General features: G+C 35.9%; 2 protein-coding genes across 2 annotated transcripts in view; one reads left to right on the forward strand and one right to left on the reverse strand.

Moving 5' to 3' along the window:
• The window catches only part of mtmr10 (myotubularin related protein 10), a 51,896-nt gene extending 43,842 nt beyond the window's left edge, over positions 1-8,054 (forward strand). Inside the window, exons 15-16 of the mRNA XM_056461566.1 lie at positions 1,098-1,286; positions 4,495-8,054. Coding sequence (XP_056317541.1) covers positions 1,098-1,286; positions 4,495-5,097 — 792 coding nt within the window. The 3' untranslated portion in view covers positions 5,098-8,054. The remainder of the gene's footprint in view (positions 1-1,097; positions 1,287-4,494) is intronic.
• A 1,736-nt stretch (positions 8,055-9,790) lies between these two features.
• On the reverse strand, positions 9,791-16,307 carry mphosph10 (M-phase phosphoprotein 10 (U3 small nucleolar ribonucleoprotein)). The gene is made up of 11 exons (XM_056461567.1): positions 16,179-16,307; positions 15,101-15,800; positions 14,203-14,393; positions 13,932-14,100; positions 12,434-12,575; positions 12,279-12,346; positions 11,969-12,106; positions 10,798-10,908; positions 10,479-10,586; positions 10,117-10,359; positions 9,791-10,039 (listed from the first exon to the last, which is right to left on the reverse strand). Exons 1-11 carry the CDS (start codon positions 16,259-16,261, stop codon positions 9,887-9,889), a joined length of 2,106 nt encoding a protein of 701 aa, XP_056317542.1. The 5' UTR covers positions 16,262-16,307; the 3' UTR covers positions 9,791-9,886.
• Positions 16,308-16,318: the final 11 nt, after the last annotated feature.

Below are 16,318 nucleotides of genomic sequence, written 5' to 3' on the forward strand. Positions count from 1 at the left end.
AGTTGCAACCAGTCATCCTGTCCCTGCAGGTGAAAAACACCCCCACAGCATGATGTTGCCACCACTATGCTTCACTGTTGGGACTTTATTGGAGAGGTGATGAGCAGTGCCTGTTTTTTCCACACATACTGCTTCTTATTAATGCCAAAAAGTTCTATCTTGGTCTCATCAGACCAGAGAATCTTATTTCTCACCATCTTGAGCTTGTTTTTTAGCAAACTCTATGCAGGCTTTCATGTGTCGGACCACTCTGGTTCTGGTCATCCCAAACGTCTTCCATTTAAGGATTATGGAGTCTACTGTGCTCTTAGGAAACTTAAGTGCAGCAAAATTGTTTTTGTAACCTTGGCCAGATGTCAACCTGTGCCTTACGACAATTCTGTCTCTGAGCTCTTCAGGCAGTTCCTTTGACCTCATGATTCTCATTTGCTCTGACATTGAGAGCTGTAAGGTCTTATGTAGACAGGTGTGTGGCTTTCCTAATCAAGTCCAATCAGTATAATCAAACACAGCTGGACTCAAATGAAGGTGTAGAACCATTTCAAGGATGATCAGAAGAAATGGTCAGCACCTGAGGTAAATATATGAGTGTCACAGCAAAGGGTCTGAATACTTAGGAGGACCATGTGATATTTCAGTTTTTCATTTTTAATAAGTCTGCAAAAAATTCTGTGTCGTTCCATCAATATGGGGTGCTGTATGTAAATTAATGAGGAAAAAATGAACTTAAATGATTTTAGCTAATGGCTGCAATATAACAAAAAGCTTTAGAGTAAAAACTTTAATGGAGTCTGAATACTTTCCGTACCTACAGTATATATTGTGGAATATAGAAAGTTGCTTTGTGTTAAACAGAGAAAAAGGTCAAACAGGTTTGGAAATAAAGTATGGTGAGCAAATGATGACAGAACTACCCCTTTAAAGAGTTCAGTAGTAGGCATGACCTGCAAATATGTACACTAATGTCTTTGTCTAATTGTCTATGTTACATATTCTTTTAAGCATAAATAATATTTGTTTTATTGTTGGCTGTCTTAATATATACATTTAAACTGGTTTGAACTGACTTTTGTTTGTCATCCACTTTCTCTCTGTAGGATTTTGCAAGCAGTAAAAGTATTCACCTGGGGCAGGACCAGGCTCTGCGTTTTCCTCCAGTGTGGGACTGGTCTCAACAGTTCAGCCTTAAAGACCAGACTCTTTTTAATAATCCCCTGTACGTGGGCAAGATCGCCACCTGTTTGCAGAACGGCACAGTGAAGACCTTTACACACAGGCGCAGCAAGGTGAGCTCCCTGTGGCCACACCGCAGTATAATTCAGTTTACATTTTGCTTAATCCTTTTTCTACCAAAGATTTCAGTAATTTAGAGGAATGACATCCACATTCAATGACTGACAACCACATTTAGAAGAGTTCTATGAAGTGTGTATGTAACTCAATTGATCAATTTGTTGTTAATGATGTATTTGAACATGGATCAGGGATTTGTCTGACTTTGTATGTAAGGTGAATGAAATGACACTTTATTTACTAATTACTGGGTCATTTTTAAACCATCAAGCTAAGCCTAAGGGGAAAGAAACAGTGGACATTGCAACACAACAAAACACAAAACACTACAGTTCTGTCACTACACTGGTGGTTTGCTTTAACATAATGAGTGTTTGGTTGCTAATATCAGTGCTGCGCATAATAAACACCAGATTGCAGATTGTTGCTGTGGTTACCAGTGTCAGTCATTAGTATTTTAAGAAGAAGTCATTTATTGTATGTGTGCACACTTACACACACACTTTTGATTTTGTGAATTTTGGGGACATTCCATTGGCATAATTGTTTTTATACTGTACAAACTATCAACTAACCATCACCCAAAACATTCAGCAGTTTTATTTTCTCAATAAACTCTGTAAATTCTGTATTATTTATTAGTCTTTTGAAAAACAGGAACATTTGCTCATGAGTCATGTTCTCGTTGTAATACCCGTGTCAGACCAATGTCATACGTTTTTGTATCCCCATGTCACAAAATCACACACATATAAACACACACAAATGTAAGATTTATTTGAGTTGTCATTCAGTTTTAGCATATTTGATGTCATAAAATTTCTTAAATGGTACAAGAAAAGCTTTAAGGTCATAAGAGATCTTGAATTTGGTGATTGAAAAACATATTTACAAAAATGCCATAATGTAAAAGTCTGGTCTACTTATGAATAATGCCAGGGTTTGCCTTATGATGGTTATATCGCCAGCAAACTGTTCCATGTCAACTACTGACAACTTTTTTGACAAATGCACAAAGCAGTAATGTAAGAATAATAATCAAATTTTAAATGCAATCATTTGTCAATTTGACTCACCACTTTATTGTTTTTTAGAAAAATTTGAAGGTCTTAAAGGGATAGTTCACCTTGTTTGAGTTTCTTTCTTTTGTTGAACACAAATGAAGATATAATGAAGAATGCAAGAATAAACAGACATTGATTACACAATATTTTTATGTTTCTATTATAGGTGGGCATAGATACATTTGTTTTTAACCTAGATTTATCTCACTGTAATCTTGGAATTAATCTAGATTAATCTAGATTAAAATGGCTCATTTGAATTCTGCTGAATTCAGAATATGTGTGCTACCCAAATTATGACTAAAAGTAAGTCTTTGAGAACAAGTTTCTCAAGCCAGGTGGCGCATTAGACCAGGGGCTCATCTCCTGTTTCCAAAATGCGTCACAAACTGCTTGAGACACTGTTCTACTATGAAAATTGGTGATGAAAATAAATTATGTTCAATAAAATGAACTTGTGTTTGCTAACTGTTTATTTGGTTAAACATGAATTTTGAACTGTAGGCCTACATAAACTCGAAACAGATTTTTGATTACCTTAATCCGACTAAAGTCATAACTGAGCTAAACAGAAATGGAATTAAGACATAGAGTCTTAATTCTTAAATTAGTGGCATTATTGAAGTAAACACCGCAATCAAACTATTACCATCATGTAGGACTTTTCGCCATATTTTTCGACAAGATCCACACACACGGCTGTCAGTAAAGGACCACACACTCACACACGCACACGCACGCACATACATAGCGAAATGCAGAAGTTGTTTTTTTCTTTCCATTGGGCGTGTGTTAAATTAAATTCCATAACACTCTCACCAGTCCTTACTCCTTATTTGCGTTTAATACCCCAGTTTGTCTTGGTGGCATGAATGAAATGTTCATGAGTGAAGGTGAAACTGACGAACTGCAGTTAAAGTCACCCAAAATGACAGGAAACTCTTACATGAAAGCACTTCACGTACCTTAATTATATTATTGTCTATTAAGGCAAATAACTAGATTACATATATCCATGTAAACATAGTCAGTAGTGTCTTCAAAGTAAGTGAAAGATCCAGAAGGGCACTTTTTTGTCAGACGGCTCAGCGGTTTGACTTTAATTCACTGTCATTCATTTTAAAAAGCACCCGGTCCATTTTATTTGTATAGGTTTTACTCGAACGCATAAAATCTACAGGTGCCTGATAGTTAGATGTGAAGCTAACATTAATCAGATTCACTCTAGTGAACTGCATCTATGTTAACACGTCACGTTTGATGGGGTAATTTCACAGTAGGAATACACACAGGTTCGAAGACTCGTTCTCGCCACCTACAGTGCAATTCGGCCAGGTGTACACTGCGCTACAATATCAAGGTAAAATTCATCATAGCTTACGTAGAACAGACCCAGCTCCCAACCCAACTTTGAGAATAGATTAACAGCGAATTTATTTATTTTTAATCGCCCGATAAGTGTCTCGTGTTAACACCGATAACGGCCCACCACTACTTTCTATTTAAGTTAATGGCTGCTTTTTTGGAGCAGGTTTCTTCAAACTGCTGCAGTCACTGGTCAACGAGAGTTTCAGAGAGCCAATACATTGCCCGTGGTCAGTAACAGAAGAATTGTTGCTATCCAATGTTGAAGTGAGGGATTCAAACGAGGACTTAAAATTGCTCAACAGGGCCTTCAGGAGTGCACTAATGTTGGCCATAGTTATACTAGATGTTGACGAAAGTTCCTTGCCTTTTTATGCATGGCTTTTGACATTGCAGAGTGATCAATTGACTGCAACAACCCTAAAACTGCAAATAACGATGTCTAGTTAGACAATTTTAAGTAAAACTGCAGGAGTAAGCGGAGCACCAACTATGCTGGACGCCTCATAACTGAAAGTCCAGTTGCTTTTTCGACAACATTTTTCAGAATATCTTGTTTAGTGTTCAACAGAAGAAAGTTTAGATCCACTGGAGTGTGAGTAAATATTGATGAGATATTTAGCTTGAACTGCCCCTATAAGAATCATTAAATCAGGTTTTGTACTCTGTATTCAGTAGTCAGTATGCAGATGATTTGGTTATATTTTAAACAATGATAACAGAATGCAAATCAAAACAAGGAATATAAACATTTTTTTTGCTTCTCTCTCAGAAAAACTACAGTTCCACTGTGCGCGGTTTGCCTTCACTCATGCGGAATGGATCTCTTGGGCCGAACGACACCCTGACCCGCCGAAACTCTCTTGTGCTGCGCCTGCGTTCTGACTTGTCTCAGGTGCGGGAGCAGCAGGAGACCCCATCAGAGCGCTTCGTTCGGGACTTCTTCTCTCGGCCCGTCGATCTGCAAGGTCTGCTGCTCCCCCAGCTCCTCCCGTCTCACCTCTCCGTCTGGAAGCTGTACTTCCTACGCTGGGTCCCTGAGGCCCAGATCCCACACGGCGGGCCTGTCACTGCCTTCCACAAGCTCTCAGTGCTCACAGACGAGATCGAAATGCTCCAGAATCAGCTGAAGCAGTACAAAGGAGCAGGCGGGACCGCTAACACATCCCACGCAGAGCATAGCAAAATGTACTTTAAGGCCACTTCCACTCCTCAGCAGTGCCCTGCTCCACCAGAATACCTCAGCTCCTCGTTCCCCTTCTCTCCTGTGGGCAATCTGTGTCGGCCTAGCATTTTGGGGACTCCTCTAAGCAAGTTCCTCAATGGGGCCAAAATCTGGCTCTCTACAGAGACGCTGGCCAATGAGACCATCTGAGGATCAACATGAAGATCTCGCTTGTTGTGAATGCACAGGCTTGTGGTACAGACACGTTTTATCCAGTCTGTTGAGAGCAGTCAACTGGTGAGGTTTGTTTTTTAATTTTGAATTCTTGCACATGATTAAATATAAAGCTCCAATCGCACATCTTTCTGACTTGGGATTGTTTGGATCTGTTCTACCTGTGTTGTGGTGGATTTTTTTTTCTTGAAGAGTTTGTGGCATTAGATGGAAAGGAAGTTAAACCGGTAATGCTTTGCATATTTATGGGTCAGTTTGTTTATATTAGATAAAGCATTTGCTATCACGAACAAACAATAAATGGTTTATATTTACATTTACATTTACATTTAGTCATTTAGCAGACGCTTTTATCCAAAGCGACTTACAAATGAGGACAAGGAAGCAATTTACACAACTATAAGAGCAGCAGTGAACAAGTGCTATAGACAAGTTTCAGGTGTGTAAAAGTCTAAATAATATATATATATATTATTACTATATAATACTACTATATAACTATAAACTTAATAAACTATAAACTATAACTTAAATATTACTATATAACACAAATTAGTATGTGCAATTCACATTTCCAATGTTTTTACAACTTCAAATGGCTTTTATTGCATTGGAAATCATTTTATTCTGTTTATTCCTGTGATGGCAACTTCAGCGTCACATGATCCTTCAGAAATCATTCTAAATACACATTTGCTTTATTTGGTATGGTTATCTGTTGTAAACGGTTAACCTGCTTAATATTGATTAAAAACGTTGCATTTCTTTCTGGACTTTTTGGCTAATATAAAGTTCAGAAGGATCACATATATTTGGAATGCAAATCTTCTAAAAATTTGTGAAAACATTGTGAATTCATTTGAAATCAGTAAGAATGCTTTAAATTGGGGTTTAAAATGTCATTTATTTCCTAAAAATGTCTTGCCGATGCCAAATTGTTAATTTAAACAATTTTAATTCATTTTTATCCGCAACACATTCAGTGTTTATACAACTTAAAACTAGAATGGGCTCTATGCACAGCTAGTGTTTTTCAGCCTGTGATGAACCTCAAGTGAAAGGTTTATGTGAGTATTTTCAATTTAATAAGCTTCTTTTTACAGCATCGATGTTGTAATGTGATTAAAATACAATCAGTTAAATAGACTTAAGCATACATTTGGTTGTAAAAGCGTAAAAAGAGACCAAAAAAAAAAAACATTTAAACGCAGCCGCCGTCATTAGCTGCAGGCTAGCGCAGAAAATACTGGGGTAAAATTAATTTTTATCATGCAAGAAAGAACATTACAAAGATACAGTATGAACAAGAGACAAAAAGGGTTACATAAATACCATTTATAAGTTTAAATGATTTACACCAAGAAAGAGTTTTACATGCAAAGTAATTGTTAGAGTCTTTTAAAGAGTTCACATGTAGATCAAAGTCCTTTCTCAAAATAAAAAAGCAAGGGTGTTTCTTCGAAAATGTACATTTATGGCTGTAAAATTTTGCCAAAAAAGCAACGAATTAATAATAAAAATACAACGAGAAGGATCTACATTCAGGGAGTAACCAAAGAATACAACTTTTGGGGAAGTACAAGTTTGGAAATAAGAATTTTTCATGAAATTGGAGAAGTCAATCCAAAAAAACTATACACTAAGTGCACTCCCAAAATAAATGATTTAGTGTTTCATCATATTGAGTACAAAATGAGAATTTAGAGGAAATATTGCTATTATATTTAGCTAGTTTGGTAGAAATCAGATCTTAATTCAGCTATTTTGTATGGGATGACAATTCACCGGAAGCCCTGGGGCTGTCTGTCTGAAATTATAACTCTGTGTGCATATACCCCATTGAATACAATTATAGAATGACCATTAAATGCATGTTCTTGATACCTAATGCACTAATTAAAGAACAAACTGATCCTCATTATAAGGCATTATCATAGAACTGTAAATGAAATCTGTAAAATGTACATATCTTTTCATAGATTTAAGATTTCTTGAAGCCTTCTGGCAAGGTCTAACTGTAGCTAGCTTTATTAAAATCAGTAACCAAAATTGTGAAACTTGATATGGGAGCGGACAGGGTTTATCAGTGTAAACCCCACAGCAGGCAATAAACTGTGCACACACGGGCGTCTCTCAGGCGGGCTGGAACCGCGCGGCGCGCTCTTTCTCTCTCTGAAGCACAGCATTGGTTGTTTGGAAATGACTGACAGCTGCTCGAGCCAATCAGCTGGTTAATTTGACGAGTAGCGAAGCAGGCGGCATCTCAAACCCAAGTGTCAAATAAGAGTTGAGGAAATTGTGCTGAGGCACCTGTGAACTTTTGCTTTAGCTATTTGGAGTTATTTTAATAGTGCAACCGTGATGTTGTTGGTTTGATATGTAGCCTTTACATATTATAGATTCTCTTAGTGGTTTGGGATTGCATTTTTATTTTATTTTTTTGTACAAAATTATAGTTTGTTTTCTCCTAGAACTGGTACTCACCCATTTCCCCCGATACCCTAGTCTGAAGTAATGCACAGTAAGTGTGTAGTTTACCGCGAATGCTGTCGTGAGTATGACAACTGTGTTTGTTTGTAACAACAGCACAGTTTGATTTGTCAAACAGCACTGATATTTATTCAGTTATGCTAAGAAACTAAAACAGGGATCTTGTACAAATCCTCTGTGCCTTGTTTTGGCCTCTGAACTGCAGTGAACCTGTTGTTGTTCTGGATATTAAAAAAGAAGAAGCTTCACAGCTCATCGTGGGAGTTTTCCATTGGTGTGTAAGTGAACAATGCTGACTAATTCCAAAGCTTTGTGTGGAAATGAATCAGATATCAGAGGTTGGACTGTTGTGTTTTAATAAAGGTTACTTCGGTTTGTTTGTAAGCTAGCAATATGCAAACTTTGGCTCTTCAGATTTTCATGCAAATAAAAACAATTGCCCTGTTTGACTGGAAACTTGTTTTATTCTTTAGGGCGTTAACATTGGCTTAAGAGTTTTAGAAATCAGCTTCCTTCAAATCGTATTAGTTTACTTTTTCATTCATTTAGGTGTAACACAACCTATGTGTACAAGAAAAACATTTTAAGTCGGTACACTCAATAGCAATGCCCTCTTCTGACCACTTAGTGCTATGACTAACTGAATGTATATTTGGGTCAGTACTGTGTTGCATCACTGTAGTAAAGGTGTAATACAGCTTTTTCATACATTAGAATGTGTCCTGGTATTTATTATTTCTGAGGAAAACATATCGAGTATCACTGTGTTTACAGATGATGTCAGTCAGTGGCAATAGTTTATATACCAAAAAAGCAAACGGGCATATTTTAAACCTAGTTAGAGAAGCATAATTTAATGACATGTTAGAAGATTCTGCTTAAAGGGATGGCTCAGACAAACATGACAATTTCAGGACCGTTTACTCCTACTCTGTGGTTTTAAATGTTTATGCTTTTTTCTGTTGAACAAGAATTAAGATCCACTAAAGAATGTTGTGAAAAAAACAGCTATCCACCGCCATACTTTTTGTTTTCCCCCAAAAAGTCTTCAGAATATCTTTAAATTTAATTTGTTTGTTCTTAAAGGGATGGTTCACCTAAAAATGAAAATTCTTACAGCATTTACGCAACCTTCATTACAAACATGTTTTTTGTTGTTGAAAACCGGTAACCATAGACTAACATAGTATTTGTTTTTCCTACTGTAGAAGTCAACAGTGACAGGTTTCTAACATTTTTTCAAATATATATACACAACAGAAACTCATAAAGGTTTTTTGGCTGAACTGTCCCTTTAAGAACCAGCCAATACTAATTATAGTTTAAGGTTTAACCCAACATTTAATACATTATTATAAAATGTGGCGTGATTGCACATTTTATTATATTTATTTATGGTTTCCCATGTACACAAATATATCTGTTGTGGAGTAATGATGGGAAACTTGATGCAGACACCAATATGGTATGACTTTAAGCATTTTACATTCATTTATTTGTCCTTTAAAATGATAGTTCAGCCAAAAAAGAAAATTCTGTTATCATTTACTCACCCTTCACATGTCAAAAACCTGTCTGAGTTTCCATTGAGTATGACTATGAAAGTCAACGACTACTGTCCTTCTAACATTCTTCAAAATATCTTCTTTTTTGCTAAGATAAAAAGGAAACTCAAAGGTTTGAAGGTGAGCACATTTTTTGATAAAGGGATATTTTAAATAAAGCACAAGCATACCTTTATTTCAAAATCAATATTCATTCTCATTTTTAGGTTTTAGTATAAACATTCTTGAAAGCGGTATTAAACGCATGTCAAATTTTGAAAAGCAATCATTTGTTAATGCGATGAACTACACTGAACATTAGTTTGTGAAGACTTATGTTAACTTATATAAAGTTAGTTCTCATTATCCAAGAGCTAGTTTGAGTTGAGTTGTAAGAAGCTCTAGCAACATTTATTTACAGCTGCCCCTTGGTTTGATAGTTTGTATCCAACGCAATGCACATGGCATTTTACTGTAACTGTACCGTTCAAAAATTTTGTGTTACCATAAAATATGCTTTTAATAAAAGATTTATGAACAATTTATTCCTATACCACTAACAGTTCCCTGTGAGCACATCAAAAGCTGTAACAATTATTGATACGAGTACATTAAAATAGTCCAACACTCAAACATACCAGAAACAGAAGTGTGTATTTGAATAAAAACAAGTCATAACATTAGATTTCTCATAAAACTGTACATATTGCTTTTGAAACAGGTTTATAACATTACAGCTTGAGTTTGTTTACAGAGATCTCTTTTTGTTTCTTCTTCTTCTTCCCCGTCTGGTCCTTTGAGCCCTTGACTTGACTTCGGACTTGGTCTTGTAGTTGAGAGAAGAAGGCCTGAGAGGAACGCAAGGCCTTATCCATCCCATCATTCTGTAGAAAAGGACAGAAAAACAGTTTAAAAACAGGAAAAAAACAAACCGAATTCCACTTGAACGTTCGTCACTGACCGTCAATACTTTGGCTTTTCCCCCTTTAGTCAGTTTCTTAATGGTCTGTTCAACTTCAGCTTTGCTTTTCTTTTTCTTGCCATCATCTACTCCTCCTCCTCTCATGGCCTCTTTGAGTTTTTGTCTCTTCTCTCGCTCCTGAATCTTCAGACGCTTCAGTTTCTTCTTCTTCCGTCTCTCTCGTTTCTTATCTGTAGTGGTTTTTTCTGTGTCCCCGAGAATGTCTCCTGCCTTATTCTTCTCCTGAGATAAGAAATAAAACGCATTGACGCCTCATGGAGACACGTTTGCAAAAGTTTCACACAATTACCACAAAGCAAACTTTTTCCTGATGTTGTGCGATCACACTTCTTCACACAAACCTTAATCTCCTCTGGAGCCAGCAGAGTGGCATCACTGACATTGACTGGAGCCACTTCCTCCATAGTAATAGTTGGCAAGTTGGAAACCACTTTGACCTCAGGAACATGCTAAACAGAGAAAAAACATGAGATGTTTAGTGACTGATTTAAACATGAGAGATTAACTTTGCTAATAATTCCACAAATACCACTCTGTAGTACTACTAATACTGCCATCTACAACATTGTTATTATGTTTAATTATTTTGCTAAATTCATTTTCTTTTTGAACATTTACACACTGCTTAAAATGCATTTATTCCCCTTTAATTGTACTTACTGGTTTTGGAGTGAAGTGAAAGTTTGATAGTGCATCCAGTTTGAGGAAAAGAGAGTCCATAAGTTTCTGGATTTCTACATGTGCTGGGTTCTCCTCCTCTTCCTTCTTTTCCTGAAGCGCATGTAAAAATGTAATGGATACATATTCATTTTATTTTACAAGACAAAAACTCTGTTTGGGACAATTTGTTAACTGACAGTAAAGCCAAAAAAGTTATGTTATTAAAAACAAGCCGTTTTGCTGAAATTTCCATTTTAAAAAATAATTAATAAATAAATATATAATAATAATAATAATAATAATAATAATAAGAAGAAGAAGAAGAAGAAGAAAAGCATTAGTTTACACAAAAAAAAGCATATATTATGCTTTTTTTTATATAAGACTTAAAAAGTCTTATGAAGGATCACATAACTAAACATGCAAGCAATAAACTAATAACCCTCATACATACATCCACACAGAGTTGAAGTCAGAATTATTAGCCCCCACTGACCTACACTTTTTAAATGAAAGAAATTGATCATAATAATTTGTGTTTTTAAATTCATTTAAAAAAAACAAACAGCAAATGGCTCAAAACTATCTATACTATTTACTAGTATTTTAGGGCTGCGTTGTAATACTTAAATTGAGTTTTATTTAACATGTCATCAAATTATTCTTGTTCTAAACATGCTGAACAATATGTTTTGGTATATAAACCACTGTAATGGGTGTCTACCACAAACCATTGCAAAACATTTTGAATGGTCATGTTTTTTGCTAGGACAAAATCTAATGAATCAGTATTAAACTTTTATCATTTTAATGCATGAAAACCCCTTTTGTCCTCCCCTATAACTATATTTAAAGAGATTGTTCCCCCAAAAATGAAAATTTACTTCCACTAAAGCAGTTCAAAACATTTGAGTTTCTTTCTTTGGTTGAATCCAAAAGAAGATATTGTGAAAAAAGCTGAAGCCATTAACATGTAAACATCGACTTCCATAGTAAGAAAAACAAATATTATGGAAGTCGATGGTAACAGGTTTCCAGCTTTCTTCAAAATAACAACAGAATAATGAAACTCTGTTTGAGGTTTGGAACAAGTAAGAAAATGACAGAAATGTCATTTTTCATTCAGAAGTATTCCTTACAGACAGAAGGTGATATGAGAGACTGAGCTCACCTGTGTCTGTTTGATATACTCCTGCTCATAAACCTCAGCCAGACTCAGTTTGCTCTTCTCATGATCCAGAGTGAGTCTCTTCTTGTACTCAAACACCTCTTCCTTAGGCTTCTCTTTCCTGACCACATCATCCCACACCTGAGACACAAACACAACAAAAACTGATCAGATACTGTGAGACAAATGATCTTATTCATGAAAAAGAAAATCATTTATGAAAACAATTTGAGGTCGTATTCAGTTAAAGAAACAATCTGCAGTAAATGTAGTATTGATTTCCCTCCCACAATTTCTCAAGTTGTATACAAACCTGATCTTTGATTCTCTGTTTGATGATATCCTCAAGTTGTAAGGTAGTTTCCTCAGTGATTGCAGGAGCTGTGGACACGAGAGAGAAAGTCATGCACTCATAGTTTGTTTAGATTTGTTTGCTTTCTGCTGTGAAGACGAGAGTAAAGCTCTCACCCATTCGAGAGGCCTGATCAAAGGCTATGTCCTCTTCCAGCATGCTGTTCTCTGGTCGAGTCTGAGCGGTCACCTCTCCTGACAGCTGCCACGGCTTCTCTGACAACGCAGCATTCTCCAGCTCTTCAATCTGCTTCACCATCTGCATAAATTGATGGTAAATCAGGGTTATTTCTGCTGACTACAAATAATCAATTGGTAATTGAAATAAAGCTGAGAGAATAAAAGAAACGTTAGCTGAATTGTCTGAAATACATTTACCCAACTTTTTTTGTCTAAATGAGTTTAAGTACGTTACAGCATCAAAAATACTGCAAAGCAATAAAACATGAAAAAGATAATTAAACCTACAGTATATGGCAATTCATATGGCTGAAGACAAAATATATTTGCTGGGCAACTGAAACTTTTTTTTCAAATATTTCCCAAGTGGAAGTGACAAACATAAAAATGTTTTAATAATTTCTAACAACTAATTTATTTTGTCTGCCATGACAACAGTATTGACAGATTAAACTAGTTATTTTGCACGATACTAGTATTCAGCTTAAAATGTAAAGTCTGAACTAGGTTAATTAAGTTAGGGGCTAATAATATTGTAAAGGGTGTCACATACCGGATGTGCCGATCAGCGACGTGATACGGCGCGCACATGACAGTTGAAAGTATCGCACACCAGACGCGCACATTCGCATGTTATTTAAAACTAAACTATTCAGATGGCGCTCTGTAGCGTTGCAGAAATATGAACAGTGTCCCGAGTCATGGCTGGTCACTGCGGACAGCCGCCAACTTGCGGCGCCGGTGTGTGTACCCTGATAGAAACCTATGTGTGGCCCACTTAAGGGGCTATTAATATTGACCATAATCATTTTTTTTCAATTCCAGCCAAACAAAAAGAAATAGGACTTAAATCAAAGTCTTTAATTTAAGCCCATTTTACTTATATTTAAAAAGTGAGACACGCATTAGAAAAAAAATGGACTGAATATTGCACTTCAAATATGTGGACATGTGCATCAAATATTGTGATTTGATGATGAACACTCTTTTTTTCTCTTCTTTTTTCTTCTTAAATAAAAAGTAATCAAAAATAAAAAATAGAATAAGAAATACTATGAGAACTTACCCTGCCCTGTGTTAAACATCACTTGGGAAATATTTGAAAAATAATTAATTTCACAGAAGTCTAATTTTGTCTTCAACTGTATATAAATAAATAAAAAAGAAATCATACATTTTATATCTAAATAGAAATAAACAATTTCTCATCTATATATGCATGAATGTGTGTATGTATGCATGTATGTATATTATAAATACAGTTCAAACACACATATATACTTTGTCAAATACTTTATATAGGATGTGATTAATTTTTGACCAGCACTTATTATATTATATGAAGCTGTACAACAACGGGCTGTAAATGACACAAAACAGAAGAAATTAACTGGATATTTGATGTAAATTCTGTCTGGCCTAGTGTAAAACAAACCTTTTCCTGTCGCTTTTCAAATGATGACTTGGACTCAGGTTTAGGCACATCTTTTGCTTTTCCACCCAGAATGTCTTCTACATCTTCACCCTCACTGTCATCAGGAAGGTCAAAGGTCACTCTGCGTGAACCATCTCTTGCTTTATTACCTATATCTTCATCATCATCCCTAAGTGAAAAGGCAAACATTACAGCATCATGAGGTAAGCTTGCTTTAACACATTATGTTAACACAAATATAACACACACAGCATGTATCCTCATGACTTACTCCATATCAAAATCCTCCTCATTCATATCCTCTTCATCTTCCTCCTCTAGTTCATCATTATGATCATCTTGTTCTTCTCCCTCATAATCTTCATTAGATTCCAGCTCATTTTCTTCATCTGGAACGGGATCAGGCTCTCCATCCGCTGGTGCAAAGAAATCTTTGTACTTCATATTTCTGGAGCTTTTATTCTGAAAACCAAATGCCACTGTGAATTTTACAAAATGCATCATCATAGCACAAAGTACTCTAAATCAACACTCACAATCCTTTTTTTAGATAGCGAAATATACAGTGCTCAGCATATACGAGTACATCACTCACAAATCTCCTTTTTAAACTCATATTTTAATAGGAATGTGCATACACATTAAATTAGTCAGTACTGAAGCCAAATCTGGAGCTTATCTAACAAAATGATGGTCCAAAAACTAGTCCACCCAAATTTATGTTATAGAAAAGCATTAAATAAAAACTAATAAATAAATAAAAACATTTTGTTGAAATTTTGTAGGTTGTAATAAATTTTTTTCAATATTTTGCTTGAATTTAATTGTATTACCTTTTCATTTCTAAATATGCCAGGTGTATAAGATATTACTTTAATTAATATAAATATTAAATCTGCTTTGTTTAAATGCACTAAAATACACTGTCTATATTCACTGAAAAATTGACAAAAATATTAATTTTCAAAATGGGGTGCACTCAATTATGCCGAGCACTGTATTACACAATATAAACATATATTAAACTAAATAAATATTAAACAACCTAAATATTAAACAACCCGAGCCCTGTGGACGGATGTATACAAAGTACTATAATTGAAAATGAAAACATAAAAAGTATTAAAATAATACAAAAAAGCATGTTGTTGCTTAAAATACACCATTACCTTGAGTTTTTTCTTTACGACTGGTTTATCAAAGCTCAGTTCATCATCTTCATCAGACGGCAGATCCTGAAAGTAATCTATTTCCTCCCCTTCATTCTCTTTTTCCTCTCTTTTATCCATGTCATCCAGAAAAGCCTCCATTTCTGACAGTTTAAAAAACCTGTCATCCACTTCAGACTGAGCCCAGTTTGGTTTAGATTTTGTTAATTTGCCAGCAGCGGACTGTCTCTGTTTGGTTTGCTTCTCTAATTTATCTACATCAAAGTCCAAATCGGAGTCTTCGCCAGAGAAGTCATCTTCCCCATTTCTTGTAGGTTTCAGCCTCTGTGTAGTTTTGTCTGTCCCGTCTTCATCATCATCATCATCCTCCTCCGCACTCCCTTCCTCCAAATTATCAGAAATTTGCCCGTCATCAACATCATCCTCCTCTTCTTCTTCTTCTTCTTCTACATCATCATCTTCATCGTTCAGAAATGTTATAGTGTCATCAGTGACAGCTTGCTCGACTGCTTGCTCAAAGTGTGTCAGTAATGCGGTGTTCTGAAGCTCCAGCTCCTGCCAGATTTGCTCCTCGTCGAAGTTTTCAACCACCAGCTGCTCCAGTGGGCTTCCTTTACAGTCTGCAGGCTCGTGGGCTTTATGCAGGTCGTACAGAGTCTTTGTAAGTGATCTGAAGTCTGTTGCCAAAACATCCTGGACACTGCAACATAGAAAAGAAAGATGACAATAATCCCAGACACATTAACATAGAAAATAGAAAAGAAAGATGACAATAATCCCGGACACAGCTGTAGTTTACCGAATTACTAATAGTCGCGAATGATTTCAGCTTCAAGTTAAAAAATACTCCCACAGGTAAAAAATAATGTACGAAGAAATGATCAACTGTGTTTTTACATTTGTAGCCCATATAGAACTGTGTCATTTACATTTTTAAAGCACATTTAAACTCGTAACCACAGCGTGAGCGTTTTGCACATGCGTGGCCCGACGATACGTGTTTCATAACTTTTAACGCAAGAAAACGTTGTAACGCGTTCAGAAAAAAAATATTTAAATAATTTAATGTGCACCGAACCTGAGAAATAGCTCCGGATGAGACGTGTTGCTGTTTAATAACTGTAAACAGCTTTCCAGCGTGCTGCCATCCCTCGTCGCCATCTCTGCACTCACATGGGTGACGCTGAGCGTGCGCTTGGTAAACACAACCCCCCGGAA

This window comes from Danio aesculapii, chromosome 7, assembly GCF_903798145.1.
Source record: "Danio aesculapii chromosome 7, fDanAes4.1, whole genome shotgun sequence".
Lineage (NCBI taxonomy): Eukaryota > Metazoa > Chordata > Actinopteri > Cypriniformes > Danionidae > Danio > Danio aesculapii.

Excerpts from the sequence above, each read along its gene's own strand:
- mphosph10 (XM_056461567.1), bottom strand. The coding sequence starts at position 16,261 with ATGGCGACGAGGGATGGCAGCACGCTGGAAAGCTGTTTACAGTTATTA. Across the intron at positions 14,101-14,202 it reads GAGGAGGATTTTGATATGGA|GGATGATGATGAAGATATAG; the intron begins GTAAGTCATGAG and ends CTTTTCACTTAG. Across the intron at positions 12,107-12,278 it reads AACAGAGAATCAAAGATCAG|GTGTGGGATGATGTGGTCAG; the intron begins GTTTGTATACAA and ends TTTGTGTCTCAG.